General features: G+C 45.3%; 1 protein-coding gene across 4 annotated transcripts in view; it reads left to right on the top strand.

Annotated features, from left to right (window-relative positions):
* Positions 1-16,181, top strand: part of MYLK (myosin light chain kinase) — a 318,148-nt gene that overhangs the window by 268,463 nt on the left and 33,504 nt on the right. For all 4 annotated transcript variants that reach the window (XM_077118124.1, XM_077118122.1, XM_077118123.1 and 1 more), the window contains 4 exons: positions 2,317-2,367; positions 3,164-3,291; positions 5,113-5,266; positions 11,311-11,613. In XM_077118124.1, coding sequence (XP_076974239.1) covers positions 2,317-2,367; positions 3,164-3,291; positions 5,113-5,266; positions 11,311-11,613 — 636 coding nt within the window. The remainder of the gene's footprint in view (positions 1-2,316; positions 2,368-3,163; positions 3,292-5,112; positions 5,267-11,310; positions 11,614-16,181) is intronic.

Consider the following 16,181-nt stretch of genomic DNA (forward strand, 5'->3'; position numbering starts at 1 on the left):
CATACTATTGACATTTAAGCTCTTGAGTACTGAAATTTATACAAGCCCTGAGTACTGAAATTTGTTTTTCTTACTATCTAGTTTAGTTTTGTGTACTGATTGGCATTTGCCTGGCATATAGTAGGCCCACAGTAAATTTTTGTGGGGTGGATATATGGATCAAAAATGGCTTGATTGGTGAAGATAGGATTTAGCAAATGAACATGAATGCTGAATCATTAAAGTGATATCTCTTTTAGTCTCCAGCATCTTAGAGCATCCAGAAGTAAAAACCTAAAATTGTGGAATTGTAACCCATGTCAAACTCTAAAATATGTTCTATAACTCATTGTGGTGCTGTGCTTGGAAATTTATTGCTTTATATATATATATATATATGTTATTTTTCACAAAAAAGAAGGAAAAAGTCAATTGTGATCGCAAAAAAAAGTATTTAAGCCCTCTAGCCTCCTGTATTTTGGAATAGCTAGAAGGAAAAATCTGAGCGGATCGTATGGTAGCCCATGGTATACTCTGGAATCTGTCCTGTAACTGCTTGTTGAAGAGTGCTTTGAAAACTATTGCTTTTATATTTCTTTGCTTTGCATATATGTTATATTATACAATAAAAAAGTTAAAAATAAAATAATGGCTTGCAGCCAGAGTGAACTTGGTGGAAGCAGGACTTACCCTGGGCTCAAACATGGAACTGGAATAGTCAGCTCTGTGATCTCAGGATGCTCCTCTTCACAACTGTCCTCTCGGGAATTTGTGAGGGACACAGTACTCTTTATGCATTCACCGCTGATGATCTAAAAACTTAGCTAATTTGTTTTTTGTTCCAGAGGAACTCCATACTGCTTCTCTGTAGTCTGCATGTGGATTAATAACTGAGTTAATATTAACCTCACTCATTCATTCACTAGATACTTATTGAGTCCCCACTAAATGTCAGGCACATTGGGGATACAACAGTGAATAGTAACAGAAAAAGTTCCTGCCATCAAAAAGCTTACATTTTAGGGGGAGGGTCATACAGTAAATGAACAAGTAGGTATAGAGTTTGTCATAAATGGTGATAAGTGCCATAGAAAAAAATGAAGTGAGGTAAGAGTATTGGGGGGTTGCAATTTGATATAGGTGATTAGGGAAGATCTGATTGGTTAGTTGGCTTTTCCCCTACTTTTTAAACTGTTATAATTTATATACCTTTATAGTTCACAGTTCTGAGTCTTGACAAACATATACAGTCATGTAACTGCCATCACAATCAAAACATGCTTCTGCAAAACAATTCCTTGTTCCCCTTTTTTAGTCAGACCCTTTCCCTACTCTACCTCTGGCAACCCCTCATCTATTCTCCATTCCTATAGTTTTGCCTTTTCCAGAAATGCCTTATAAATGGAACTATATCGTATGTAGTAGTTTGAGTCTGACTTCTCTTAGTGCATTTGAGATTCATCCATGTCATGTGTATCAATAGTTCATTCCTTTTTATTTTTGAGTAGTAGTCCATTGTGTATAACCACAGTTTGTTCATCCATTTGTCAGTTGAGGTGTATTTGGAGAATTTCCAGTTTTTGGTAGTTACAAATAAAACATTTATAAACTTTTGCATATGGGTGTCTATAGGAGCATAGATCTTTTTATCACTTGGGTAAATAGGTTAGGTGTCTTTGAGCAAGGACTGAAAAGAAGTCCTTGAAGATAAACCATGAAGATATCTGAAGATATTTGTACATATTCACCATATTCTTATTTGCCAAATTAATAGATTTGGGCTGCAAAACTGGTCTGTTTGGGTCATTTTTCTCCTTTGAGTTATTTGGAGAATGTGAGGGATGCGAGGGAGGAGACCATTGGTTGGTTCATTTGTTCATTCATTCATTCATCCATTCCACAAAATTACAAAATGAAAGCAACCAGTCCACAGTCTATGACCCAAATGAAGCCTGAGACCCTTGGATCCATACCAAAGGCTAATTTTAGTTGTTTTATCTGACATAATTTCCTTTCTGAATTACCCGAAAGTTAGAGTGAGAGAATAGTTAGTTTCAGTTTATCATCTTTGAATGGGGCTATGGGAAGGTAAATATTTTTGAGAGTTTTCATCTTACTGAAGAGTCTACAGATCCCTCCAGAAGACCCTTTGACTGATATTTGATCATGAGGTTGTCTGCAGGAGAGTATAAGAAGATTTCCAGAAAGGCATATTGGACTAGAACCTCTCCCTGGATAAGAGTGCAATGGACAAGACATGCCCAAAGTAATGGGATTCAGGAGCTTTGTGAAAAAACAGAGTTGACATCAAATAACCTATGGACATCTTTATTTCAGGTGATGCAACTGTGAAAAAGAAACCTGTCCCCAAGACACCTCCGAAGGCAGGTAATTGGTTATAGCAACATTTGGGGAAAAGGGAATTCATTGCCATAAGGGATTTTTCCTTTGCCCTGCTAGACTGACCACCTGGGTGTGACTGCAGTGGACCACCACCCCCTCCCTGATTTAGGCTCTGCATTATTTAGGCCAATTCTGCCCACTCTCCCATAGAAGCCCCTGCAGAGTCTGATCGCCCCCATCCTCTTCCACTATTTCTCTTTCCTTCTGCTTCTCCCCATGTGGCGAGCAGCATACCATACCAGCTGCTTTTCCCATTACTTCTCCAAAATTCTGCCCAACCCTCTGTCCTCCACTCTGCCCCTTTATATATATATATCTGCTTTGTAATCTTCCTATTATGTCCTTGTATGGGGCCATATCTGTTTTCCACTGAAAGACATTTAAAGACATGAGCTTTAGTCAGCCTATAGCCAGGGTTACTTGGTGATTAGAGGGCAAGGCACTGACTGCTAAAATATTGAAATTAGGATGCAGATTCAAAAAATAAGAGTAAGGTACAAATGCCAGAACCAACCAATAAATGGAGGATGATGCCATAATAAATTGTATGGTCACTTCTGAGAGAATCTGAATTAAAAAGTGAACAAAACTTTTTTCACAGCCTATGGTGGGTCCATAGGCTCAGATGTTCCAGGAGGGGTGGTTGCTGGCCTCAGTCTTACCCTCAAGGTTGCAGAAGTCGAGAGAAGAGCCAACAGCCAACTTGGACGCTGGTGTCAGACAAGATCCCAAAGCCTGAGGTTTTGTCTTTCTCTCTCACGTTCCATTTGTTCTCTGTCAGCTATGCCCCCTCAGATCATCCAGTTCCCAGAGGACCAAAAGGTGCGTGCTGGAGAGTCTGTGGAGCTTTTTGGTAAAGTGACAGGCACCCCGCCCGTTACCTGCACCTGGATGAAGTTCCGAAAGCAGGTTAGTAACAGAAAGGAGTGGGTGAGAGCCACCCACACAGCCAAGGGGGATGAAGAATACTCTAATGGAGACAGATGAGTCTGGAATCATTCCTTGTTGCAGGGACCTTAGAAATAGGAAAGACCCATCACCTACCCAACAAATCTGAGCTCTTAATAACTTTTTCTTCTGCATCCACAAATAATACCTACTTTATGGACAATTGTATAATAGAGAAGTGTGAGAAGTGTGAAGGACAATATAGAAACCATCCATGGCCCCTAAGTGATTTTGATTTTTCAGCCTAGAATATTATTCAGAGTCAGTAAAATCAAGCCAAGTGACCTAAGATGATCTCTCAGACTCTGAGCTTTCTGTGATTCTGAATCCTGTGATGACACTTTCAGTGTACCACGTGCTGAAGGAATAAAAATTAATCTGAATATTTGTTTAGATTTTTAAATTTTTAAATCGTATAATCATTAGAATTTTGGCATACTGGCCCAGAAGTCTATCATTTATAGTAATGTTCCTATGAGGAACTATTTGGATTTCTAAACAACTAGCTTTTCAGGGAACCTGGGGGCCCAGCCATCCCGAGCCTGCATTGGTAGTATGTGCCCATGGCACAATTGGTAGAGGCTCCAGACCAGTAGAGCTGTAAAGAAAATATGAAGATTTCTTTCAAGACTTTGTATTGTTCTATTTCCAAATCATTCAAGATGTTGCCAGGGCTAGAGATGGGAGGCTCATACCAGGAAGGAAAGGTGGAAAAGAGATGCTGACCATTGGCATCCTAAAGCATGTTTGCCCTGAGCTATGTCCGAGCTACTGTTGTCTGAAGTAAGGTAGAATCTCCTCCCTTTGCAGAGACATTTAGCTAATTCCCACTCTGTCCAACAGAATGTTCTATAGTGATGGAAATGCTCTGTAACTACGTCATCCAACATGCTAGGCACTAGTCATATGACTGTAGAGCACTTGAAACATGACTAATGTGACTGAGGAACTGAATTTTTAATTTTAATTAAAATTTTTATAATAGCTTTATTGAGATATAATTCACATACCATAAAACTCATCCTCTTAAAGTATACAAGTCAGTGGATTTTAATATATTCACAAAATTGTGCAACCATCACCACTAATAACAGAACATTTTCATCACCCCTAAAAGAAACCCTGTACCCATTAGCAGTCACTCGCTATTCTTTGCTCCCCCCAGCCCCTGGCAACCACTAATCTACTTTCTGTCTCTATGGATTTGCCTGTTTTGGATAATCATAAAAGTGGAGTCATCCACTCTGTAGCCTTTTGTGTCTAGCTTTTTTACTTAGCATAATGATTTCAGAGTTCATCCATGTTGTAGCATCTATCAGTGCTTCATTCCTTTTAATAGCCAAATAATATTCCATTGTATTTATATACCTCATTTGGTTTATCCTGTCTTCAGTTTATGGACAATTAAATTGTTTCCATGTAATTAATTGAAATTTAAATATCAGCTACACTATTGGACAGTGCAGAAGAGATCAGAGCCTGCTGGGGCAGGTTTCGTAAAAGATTTTGCTAAGATGTGTTCTCCTGTAGTCCCGTCCCAGAGCAGTGAAAGGAGGTAGGGACACTCCTGAGCAATGTGAGTGAGTCCTGAGGGAGTTCACCCACCCCAGCCCGGACACCTGCAGGGAGACGAGCTCTAGATGCAGGAGAGGAGGGGCCTTAGGGGGAAAGGCCAAGCCAGATGCAGCTTGTCCAGCTGCATCCCTTAGTGAGTAGGGAATGGGAAGAGGCCGTGCCCTTCCTGGCCAAGCTTCCAGCCCCGGCCCCACCCTCTGCCCCCAGATTCAGGAGAGCGATCACATCAAGGTGGAGAACAGCGAGAACGGCAGCAAGCTCACCATCCTTGCCGCGCGCCAGGAGCACTGTGGCTGCTATACGCTGCTGGTGGAGAACAAGCTGGGCAGCAGGCAGGCCCAGGTCAACCTCACGGTTGTCGGTGAGTCTGGGTCTGGGGTGCCACGGAGTTGGGGGATAACTGTGGGCAGGAGGCATGAACCTCGGGACCGTCATCACCAAGAGGGCCTGCTCCTTCCTTGGAATACCCTTCTCTGTGCTTCAGCCTCCCGTTCTCCCAGTTTTCCCCTCCCTCAATCTGTTCCGGTCTTTCATGCTCATCAAGAATTCCAGGCCCTGGATACCCCACCGCCACCCCAGCATTTCCCTCTTCCTATGAATCCCCTCCCAGCTTCACTTCCTTTCTAGCCATTAGAGACCCTGAGCTCTCTTATGCCAGCACCTCCAACTCTTTCTCCCTCTTGAAGATTGCCTCCCCCACCATGGACTCACAATCCTTTCAGGTCCTCACCTTGAATCTGCTACCTTCTTATCTCACTGCTCTTGTTACTTTTTTTTTTCCTGTTACTTATTTTTTATACATTACATGAAGATCACATCAACCTCCATTCTCATTGCTAGACTCTAGTGACTTCCAGGCTCAGCTAAGGTATCAATGCTGGTCAGAGATCCTTTTCCTTGTGGTCAGTGTCCTCTCCCATTTTCAGCAACAGCGATCCCTCAAGGTCCTCCACCTTGTACACTTTGGCCTCAAGTTTCTCTGAGAAATGTGAGGCATCAGGCATGAACTTGATCAACTTATTGGGCCCACACCTGCAAGAGTCCCTATATCTATCCCTATCCTTAACCTTTCAGGTAGTATGGCCCACCTTTATTCAGCCCGAAGCTGCTCCCTTCTCCTGAGCTCTGTATCCCAGGCTCTTGGAGGCTCCATCATGCTCTCCTTCTCACTAGTTCCTTCCTAAAATATCCAAATAGCTTCCTAACTGTTCTGCTGTTGGTTGTGCTCAGCTCTGATTGATCCCCCACATGACAGGTGGTCAGGACAGCAAAGGAACAAAAAGGTGAAGTAACAGACAAATGTTTAGTAGACCATGTCCTTGTGCATTTATGGGCCTTCGTACGTGTGTACTCACGAAAGTCTTTGACTGTTTATTGACATGTGCATGAGATTTGAGTGGGTTTTCCATTTTTCTTTGGCTTTCAAGCTTATGGGATACTTTCAGGAAAATTAGAAAAAGAGGCCCCTCTGGACAGAGTGATTAGAAAGGGCAGTACCCCCAGTCTCACACCAGGATTCATGACTTAGCCTTGGGGAGAAGTTGTTGGTCTAGAGTCCTTATCTGGGCCCCTCGATACAGTACACCAAACCCTCCCCTGTGTGGTGTCCTTACCTCTACTTCCTGCCATGCTGGATGGTCCCATATATGTTCGTGGTGCACACCCAAGTGGACGTGCAAAGCGATAGGATCTGAAAGTAATAGGGACTCATATGGCTACAGTATTAGAAACCATCTCCTGGGATGTCTCTTGCAGAGTATCTGCCATGAAATTGAAAGTTGGAGGAGGTGATTGTTAAGGTCCCTTGTAGCCCTGACTTTCTGATTCCCTGACTTTGTTCCCAGGAAATTTTCTTTCTCCATCTTCCTCTCATATCTTCACCTTAGGACTGAGATAGACAGAACTGATTCTTCCTGCCTTACAAAGGGGAAACCAAGGCCCAATATAAGCAAAGTCACAATGCATTAAGGCCAGATGTCTTCTACAAGCTTGTCCTCCAGATGTCACTAATAGGTGGAGGGGGGTGGGGCTTAAAGTGGGTACAGTACATCCCAAAATGTGAAGGAATTCTCTGGCTGGAAAATTCATCTTCAGGGTGACATCCAGGCTGTTTGGGGAGCTGTCCACATGCCAGGGAGTTGGCATCCCCTCATTTTTCTTACATGGAGCCTGGGGAACCCTGCAGCATCTTCCTCCAGCCTCTGAGCATTGGAGAACAGGGAGTACTTGTCCAACCCAGAGAAGGAACAGGGAAGGCAGGAGAGTAAAGGCCAAAGTGAAGCAGAGGTGGAAGGATAAGTGAGGAGGTCAATGAGCCATGCTAAAGCTGGCTTCCAAAACAGACCGACAGTTCCAGGCCACAGCCTGACACCTTGACAGGAAGCACTACACACACACACATTACCCAAGGACTGCCCACTAGACATGGGAGAGGGGAGTCTGTAAAGAGGACCAGAGCTTCAGTGTCCACTTCCCTCTCCTCCCCCACAGTCCTTGTGTCTCTCTGCTTTGTTTGTCTTCTTTCTTACTCTGCCCCTCTCCACTGCTTTTGTTCTTCAACCTATATTCTATTTCATCTATTTCTTAGTGTCCATCATTCTGTCCCGTTTTCTTTCTTCTCCCTCTATCTTCTTCCGATCTCCTTTTCTTTGGTTTCCTTGGGTCAGGAGTATTAAATCTGGGAAAGCCAGTGCACTACGGGTTGTGGAGATAGGTTTCTCATCTATAAAAGAGAAGAGAGATTCTTCTCTCACTTTCTTTCTGTTTAGTGATTCCTAGTATCTATTTCAGTAATTTCCCCCAAGGAGTCAGGGACGTTTGTGGGGCTCAGGGGGGTGAGAAGAGATGTTTGTGATCCCATCTGCTTGTACATTTAGACCCACACCTGAAGTATTTAGCCTCACTCCCCATTCAATCATCAGACGTCAATTTGCAGTCTCCCCAGTGTCCACTCTCGTCTGCCCCTGCTTAAGGAAACATTGGGGTCAGCGCCTTCGACCTGCCTTTCTGCAGCCAGTGCCCCCTGCTCCCACTCCAGCGGACTCCGCATGGTGCCACACATCCCCACCCGCCTAGCCCCCCCTTACTCAGCCTGCAGTTCTGGCCTTTTATGGTTTAGTTTCTTATTCTCCCCGGCCAATGCTGACAGGCCATTGCGTGGCTGTCCGCCAGCTGGCAGGAGCGGCATGTTAAATGCCGTCCCGGGAGGGGAATGGAATGGAGGGGAACCGGCCTTTCTGTCTGCCTCCCTCTCGTAGAGCTAAGAATAGAATAGTTCAATAAAATGAAGACTCACATTGATGGATGCAGCAAAGCCACATTCATTCAGAGCCCACGAATGTAGAGCTAGTCCAAAGTAAACCTGGATTAAGCATGGATTTACCTGTGCATCTCTAGAGACATCTATGTACGATCTGATCAAGTCTTATAAAGTAGCTGTAAAATATAAATGAAATTAAACAAATTATTTCCAGCATGTTAGAAGTATTCATTTGCAGACCAACTGGTTCAGTCAAACTTCTACTTGTTAGCAGTTGACATCTCTTATTGCATGCTGTTTAAAGTAACTTTCTTTACAGATAGTCTGTGACTCCTATTTTTAAATATTTTCTTAAATGATAACTGAAACAACCTTTTTCCTCAGTTAGTTCAAATTCATGATGTGCACCTGTTTGGGAGTCTTCTTTATATTTTAAAAGGCAGCACAGGGATTTGTGGTGCTCAGAGAGCCCCTTCCTGCCTGCTGTGTCCCTGCACTGCTTCCCGGGGGCTGTGAGACACTCAGGCAGGAGAGCAGCCCAGCCCAGTGGACGGATTTTTGACGTAACTCACAAAGTGTGAAAAAAGCTGGTATCTTTACGTGTCTTTAAAGGGGAAAACACAGTATAGCAAATACCCAATAACATCCAAATATTGAATTTAGAACTTGGTTGATTTTTAAGGGCAGGAGATTTCCCTTCATAATGCTCAGCCCAGACTTAATCAAGATGCATTCTTGATCTTGTTCTGCTTGAATGTCTGGAAAATAAGACGCCCCGGAGCTGGGGCCTGCAGAGATTTCGGATTCTCTTTTTGACTCTGCCACTGACAAGCTGGGTTTTCTTGGTAAGCAAAACGCCTTGGCCTCGGAGGGCTCATTTCCCTCTCAGGCTGGGTAAGTCACTGCAGGGGTCTCTCCCAGCCACCTGCCATTCTCTCAGTGCCAGAGGCAGCCTCTGAGGTATGAACAAAGGGACGTCCAGGTGGGGACAGTTGTGGCCACAGGTCATCTGCAAACACGCAGGTACGTGGAGACCATGAGACAGTTACTTTTGTGCAGATCTGTACAGGGGATATTCTTGGCTTTCCCAGCAGTGTGAATATTTGCTGAGCAGCAAATCCTGGAGCTGATGCCATCAAAGACTCTTTCCTTAGACTCTGCATTTCCCATTCTGTTGGTCAAGCCCCCAGGGAGCCATGGGAGAATTCCAAGGAAGGATGGAGCTCCAGGCTCAGCCAGCAGCCTCTCCTTTGCCAGGCTCCATCTGATGTCTCCTCCCAGGCCGAGTGTGTCTGTGTATTTAACAAGGAGGGGAGGCTCATGGGAGCTCTTGTTTTGATGATATCCCTTTAGTGGGTTTCCATCCCTATCTGGTTCTGCTTCTGTGTGAGGCTCTGTAGGTTGGAAAGAATAAAAAGTATTGGACACAGCCTGTGGCCTTAAGGGTTAGGGGTTGGAGGTGGAATACAGGGACAGGGGGAGGTTTCCAGTCTGATATGATTTCAAAGAAGGGTCTTTTATGAACTCCCATTAATTTGGTATCAAATAATTTTAAAGCATCGAAGTGTCACTGGAAATTAAAGACCCCTTCCTCAAATTTTGCAGCTTCTCTTAGACTATAGACTTTGACTTCTGCCATATGTCAGTTCTCTCTCACTCAGTCAAAAGACTTCTGTAAAAGGGTATGGGTACAAATAGTACCTCTTCTGCAATAGCCACTTCTCAAAGTTTTTCTTTTTCATGACCAAAGCAGAAAAGGAGAAAAATCAGGCAGTGGTGTGAAGCTGCATTCATTGTTATAAACCTACATGATTCTGAATTTGTTCAGTAAAATGCTTTCCAGGCAGTTTTCTTTCGGGGAAGCAGTGAGTCTGTCTTTTATCCCTCTTTAGCCTTTTTTAGTTCTGAGCCGGGTCTTGAGAGAACTTAAACCACTTGCCTCTAAGAGAGCTTAGAGTAATAAACTTCTTACCCAACACCAGAACTGTTTTAAAAGACCAATATAACTTTCAGAACAAACAGTTTTTCTAAGAGAACATATTAAACAACGAGTGAAAGTGGTTCCAACACAGGAGGGCTCCAGAGCGACTGCTGAGGCTGGGAAGTGGCTCTCTCACAATCCCCGGAATCATTCCAGGGCGAGATCCAGGCCTGAGTTACTGGGGATAGACAGTTTCCAGGCAATGCATTCTTGTTTGGAAAGTAGAAATGGGGTGGAGAGGAGGGTTAGAATGAATAAATAGATATATATATCATTCCTATTTATATGTACTCATATATAGCATTCAGTCCTATTTATATATTCTTAGGTATACATATTCATCTCTACACATACATACACCTATGTATACATACACATCTATACACACAGACTTCTTTTCTTCCCCATTTACTTAGGGTCATTTGCAGGAATCCTTTTAGGCCTTCCTGCCTTGCTGAGGGGTGAGTGGCCAAGTACCTGTGCTTGCTTACTTGATCCTTGCAAAAACCCTAAGATATAGGTACACATTAGCCCCATTTTCCAAATGGAAAAGACAATCTGGTCTCGTAAGTCAAGGACCTCACTGGGGTTTACCTCTTTTAAGAGTGGAAAGCCTGATGATCACTGCTAATTTGTGGGGCTCCACAACCTCAAACTGCTCACCTGTCTGACTTGAGAGCCAACCACAGCACTGTGCTGGCCCTCAGTGGGGCGGCCGCTTCCCAGTTCCCGGGGAAGGTGGAAGCTAGCTCAGGGCCTGAAGGACACACACACACACACACACACACACACACACACACACACACACAGCCAGCCCTCTCTAGAAACATGTTTGTGATGGGAAACATTCCACGCCTTCTGGACAGCTTCCTAAATCTGTTTACTCTAAGAACTATGCTTATGACTCAGGCAAAGTACAGGAAATCAGATTTGTAGGCTGGAAAACTAGCCAAAAAGAGTGTTTTGAACAAACGCCTGTATGTGGGGTTTTCTGCTCAGGTGGGTTTGTGCATAGGTGTGGAGGGAAGAGGGCGAGGGTGAGGATGTCAACTTGGATTACCTAGACTTCTCCCCCATGACAGAGTTCGTTAAAAACAAAACAAAACAACTTTCTTCCCCTGCGGTTCTGAGGAGCTTGGATGATGATGTGCTTCTGTATCCCTAGATAAGCCAGACCCCCCGGCCGGCACGCCATGCGCCTCTGACATTCGGAGCTCCTCCCTGATCCTGTCCTGGTACGGCTCCTCGTACGACGGGGGCAGCGCCGTCCAGTCCTACAGCGTCGAGATCTGGGACTCAGTCGACAGGACGTGGAAGGACCTCGCCACCTGCCGCAGCACCTCGTTCAATGTCCAGGACCTGCTGCCTGACCGCGAGTATAAGTTCCGCGTGCGTGCAGTCAACGTGTATGGGACCAGTGAGCCAAGCCAGGAGTCTGAGCTCACAACGGTGGGAGAGAAACCTGAGGGTAAGCTGCCTGCATTTCATCCCTGGCTTGAAATGGGCACGATTTCGTTTTTATATCCAGAAACCAGTACTGGGAGCAATACAGAGGAACTGAGAAGACAGTTTAGTGATCACTGTCTGGCAGGGACATTTTGGGGTCTAGGTTTCCAAGGTGGTGATACTGATTCATACTTTAAAAGAAGATCATATGACTTTTCAGAAAACACTGAAGCAGCAATTTTGGTACTAGCAATGATGTTCCTTCATCCTTCTCTCCATCCTCTTCAGCATCAGTGAAGTAGCTTCACCATAGTTTGATGGATACTTTGGCATAAAGATGGGTAAAGACAAGGTGCTTAAAATGTGACTAGGAGTGACTGATTTTGCCGTGGAGGGTAAGGTAGGTGTCCTAGAAGAAGTGACACTGAAGCTGAGTCTGGGGAAAAGGAAAAGAATTCCAAGAGGCAGGGAAGTTAAGGAAAGGTTTTTCACAGAGAAGAAACAGTGGGAGCCAAGGTACAAGGTTATGGAAATGCAGAGCAAACGCAGACAAGAAAAGATGAAGACTGGGGAAGAGCACTGGATTTAGCCATTTGGTTGGTGGAAAGGTTGGAAAATGGTTGCTGTGCTTAAGGAATAAATGGAGAAGGAAAGGCCAGATGTGTGGACTGTTATTTTAGGAAGTTTAATGTGAAGAGAAGAAAAAGTGTTCTGTGAATTTAAGATGCAGGACAGTTGGGGTCAGGGAGGAAAGCGGAAGGCTAAGAAAGGGAAGTTGCTTATGGAGAGAGGAAAGCTTGATGGTGGGAGGTAGAGAAGGTTGTGGAGAGGCTAAACTACCAAGGCCAGTCCTGAAATCTCTGTGTAACGAGAGGCATCATGTGTATCGAAACTCACGGATATACTATAGCTCTCTTTGATTATTTTTTTATTACTCACATTTTTTCTGTTGTAATAACATATATATAACATAAAATTTCCCATTTTGACCATTTTTAAGTGTATACATCAGTAGTATTATATTCATGATATTGTGCTACTATCACCGACAGTTTTTCATCCTTCCAAACAAAAATCTGTATCTGTTAAGCAATAGCTCCTCGTTCCTTCTTCCCCTCAGGCCCCTGGTAACCTCGAATCTACTTTCAATCTCCATGATAACCCTCTTTAATTTTAAAACTTAGGTATAAAAATAGACTTTAAACTACTTTCAGATTAAATGAGGGCTCCAGAAAGGAAGTTAGGAGGCTACCAATGAACTACATGGCACTTTTGTAGTTTAGCCTGAGCTGCCCTCTCCTGAGCGCCTTTTACCCAGGGAGCGCTAGAAATACCTGTGGCGGCCCCGTGAGCGCACCGGGCACGAGGCACGGAGGCCTACACACGGGCCTCTGTGCAGCTTTCACGGGGCTCCCCCAGCCCTACCCTTTGGACCCCCTCATCCTCTCACCTCCATCTCCACCAGTATCCCTCTGAAATGGGCACAGGGTTATAAGCAGGCAGGTTATAGCAGGGTGCCAAGAAGGGCGAACAACCTCCCATCTGCATGGTTACCCTGTTAAGGAAGAGGACTCTCCACTTCCTGGAAAACTGACAGGAAAAGGGATAACATTGCAGTGAGAAGATATTCATTAGCTGGACAGGAAAGCTTCCAAGCCTGGGGTGTGGCATGACCCAGGGGAAACTGATTGAATCCCTGATTGGTCCGGTGCATCAGGACAGGAGGCCACAGTGGCTGCTAGCTGAGGCTCCCAGGATGTCAGGCCAGCTCCCAGGGCTGTAGGGCGAGTCTAGAGGAAAGAAGATTCCTTGGAACTTGTTGTGTCTGGCAGGTGGCCTCTCCCTTCTTCCTGCATCCAGCTGAGCCCCTTCTGCGGTCCTCAGATCCCACGCCTCTCCGAATGCCTCTCCGCAGCTGGGAGTAGCCAAAGGGAAATGTTGAAATTGCCCAAAATCCAGAGGAGGGGTCCAGGCCACCCAAGGGCTTCCAGACAGGAAGATTCTCCCCATCCCAGGCCCAGCTGGATTATCCAAGGGGAGGAGGTAGAGGGGTAGAATAGTTGGCAAACATTCAGCCCGAGGACCAGAGGACTGTGGGCTGCACCCCACCCCTCACTCTACATTCATTTCCTGCACCCAATGTGTGCTGAGGCCTCCCCACCTCCCTGTACCAGGTACAGCGGTAAGCTCTGGGGAGACGGTGGAGGACAAATCACGGGGGTTCTCCATCCAGCTCAATGGTCTCTTTATGCCAGAGCCACCTCTAAGACTATATTCCCCAACCTAACAGTTCCTCCCCTCCCGATCTCCTCAAAACTAAGTAAAACTAACCACCACCTGATGCCATCACCTCTTCTTCTGTCCCACCATCTGAGGGCAGAGCGATGGTGGCTCAGTGGCAGAATTCTCACCTGCTATGCTGGAGACCAGGGTTTAACTCCTGGTGCCTGCCAATGCAAAATAATAATAATAATAATATAATAAATATATAAATCTGAACTCTTCCCTGCCACCCTAATCCTTCTTTAACTCTTAAATTCACTCCATCATTGCTCCTAATCCTAATTTAGTCTGTATATAGTTTTCGTTAAAACAGCTGTGATTGAGGCATCCTGCAGAGTTAGGGCTTCCTTGAAGCTTGAAGGCAGGTAGAGAGGGCAGAGCCACCAGTCAGCCCTGTGCTCGGCCTGTCTCTGGGACTGGCGCACCCTCTAGTGCCCACAGGGAGTGCAGCAGCCCTCGGCCACCGAAAGGGACAGTTGTCTGTACAGAAAGAAGGTCCTGAGCTCTAGCCGCTCCCCTCCCAAACCGTCCGGGGTAGTGAGGCTCATCCATTTGCAAAATCGTCAGGAGCATCTTCCAAGTGGTTCTTCCACTCAACTCTTAGGTCTCACAGTCTTTTCTGAATTGGAGTTTTTCTTTTTTCTTTTTTCTTTCTTTTGTTTAGTTGAGCAGTCCCCTCCTAATACAAGTTTTGCACTTTCCTTAGTGGAAATTTGGGGCCCTTTCTCATTATTACACCCTTTTCCCACCAGAGCTTGATTAATTGCACTATGGTTTTTCCTCCATTTCTCTTTCTCCTCCCCTTGTGATCATTATCCTTTCAAACAGAATGGCAGGCAGTAAAGAATAGAAGGAAAAGGAAGAAGAGAAATGTATCAGCCCGGAATTTTGGCCAGAATTTCACATAGGAAAGGTGTAACAGCAAGCTGAGAGAGAGGTTCGAATCCCCCCAAATGATCTGGAGCCCCATGGCCATGGAATCAGGAATATATTCTGTCTCGATTGCCAAGGAGGGAGACGGGAAGGTGAGGGGTGGGTGTGGTGTTTGTGAGGAAGGGGCAAGAACGCTAGCCCGATGCATGGCCAGTTCATGTTGGAGCTATCGGAGAGGCCAGTCCTCGAGCTGGGCGCCCTCTTCAAGGCTCACCAGAAAATGCCCGCTGGTGCCTGGGAACTGGGAAGATTCCCTGGGCTCACAGCACTGCGGCTGCTCCTTACCCAGAAAGGACAGGTGGGCCCTCCTGAAGATGCCAGGCCAAGAAAGCCAACCTCCTGCTCTCTGCCCTGCCCTGCCGCTCAGACCACTCCTGTTCCCATTCCACCCCAGGAAAATGCAGCATGGGAACAAAAAAAAGGGAGGCCTCGACGAGTCAGACCTATGACCTCAGGAAGGGGACACGGGTCAGGAGGACAGCGCCTTCCTGACTGTAAATGGGGTGATGATCTTGTCTCTAAGGCCTACGCAGGTGACACATTCACCAAGTGTTCAATTATTGATCGTTGTGTTGACTTGACTCTCTTGCTTCTCTTAAAACCCTGTTTGAAATAGCGATGTTGAACGAACCCATTCATGGAACCTATTTATCATTGTTTTGGTACCTTTTCATATGAATTCTACCTACTTCCATCCTCCCTCTTATGTGAGGTGTAACAGTCCCTTTCAAGCTCTAAATGGTCCCTCAAGTTAGTGTTTGTGAGTTGATGAAAGGTCCATAGCACTTATCTCACCCTTGGCAATGGTGTGACTTTTTTTCATGTCTGCTGTAGACTTCTTTCCCAGCAGAAGAGGTCTCACCCCTTCTGATTGTCTTAGCACAGCAGTCCTTCCTTCAGTGGCCCTCCATGCCTCCTCTAGGCCCATCACAGCTTCTAAATGTACACAGCCAGACGCCCAGTGGCAGGCGAGCCCAGGCTCTGTCATGGGCAGAGTAACACCCCCTGTGTGTCGCCAGTGCACACTGGCCCTGATGACATCCCATTGGCCAAAGCAGTGGACCTGTCTGGACATCTCCATTGTCCCTCCTTTTGGGTTTTAACTACTACCTTAGAGCTCATCACCCTGAAAGGGCATAATGACTAAATTCTCTCTGAACACACGACTCCATTACTGGACTCCAAGCCCATGTGAGATTTCCCTCAGTTGCATCCATGTAATCTGTGAATCTGACAGTGTCAATTTTCACTCTCAATTTCTGTGTTTTAGAAAACTTGATCAATTCAGCCCCGCAGCAGGGCAGTGTCTGGGAAACCCCACTACTGTACTTTACCAGCTGAACTCTACCAAAAGTTATTTCATTCTTTTATTTT

Source organism: Tamandua tetradactyla, chromosome 10, assembly GCF_023851605.1.
Source record: "Tamandua tetradactyla isolate mTamTet1 chromosome 10, mTamTet1.pri, whole genome shotgun sequence".
In the NCBI taxonomy this organism is placed as follows: Eukaryota; Metazoa; Chordata; class Mammalia; order Pilosa; family Myrmecophagidae; genus Tamandua; species Tamandua tetradactyla.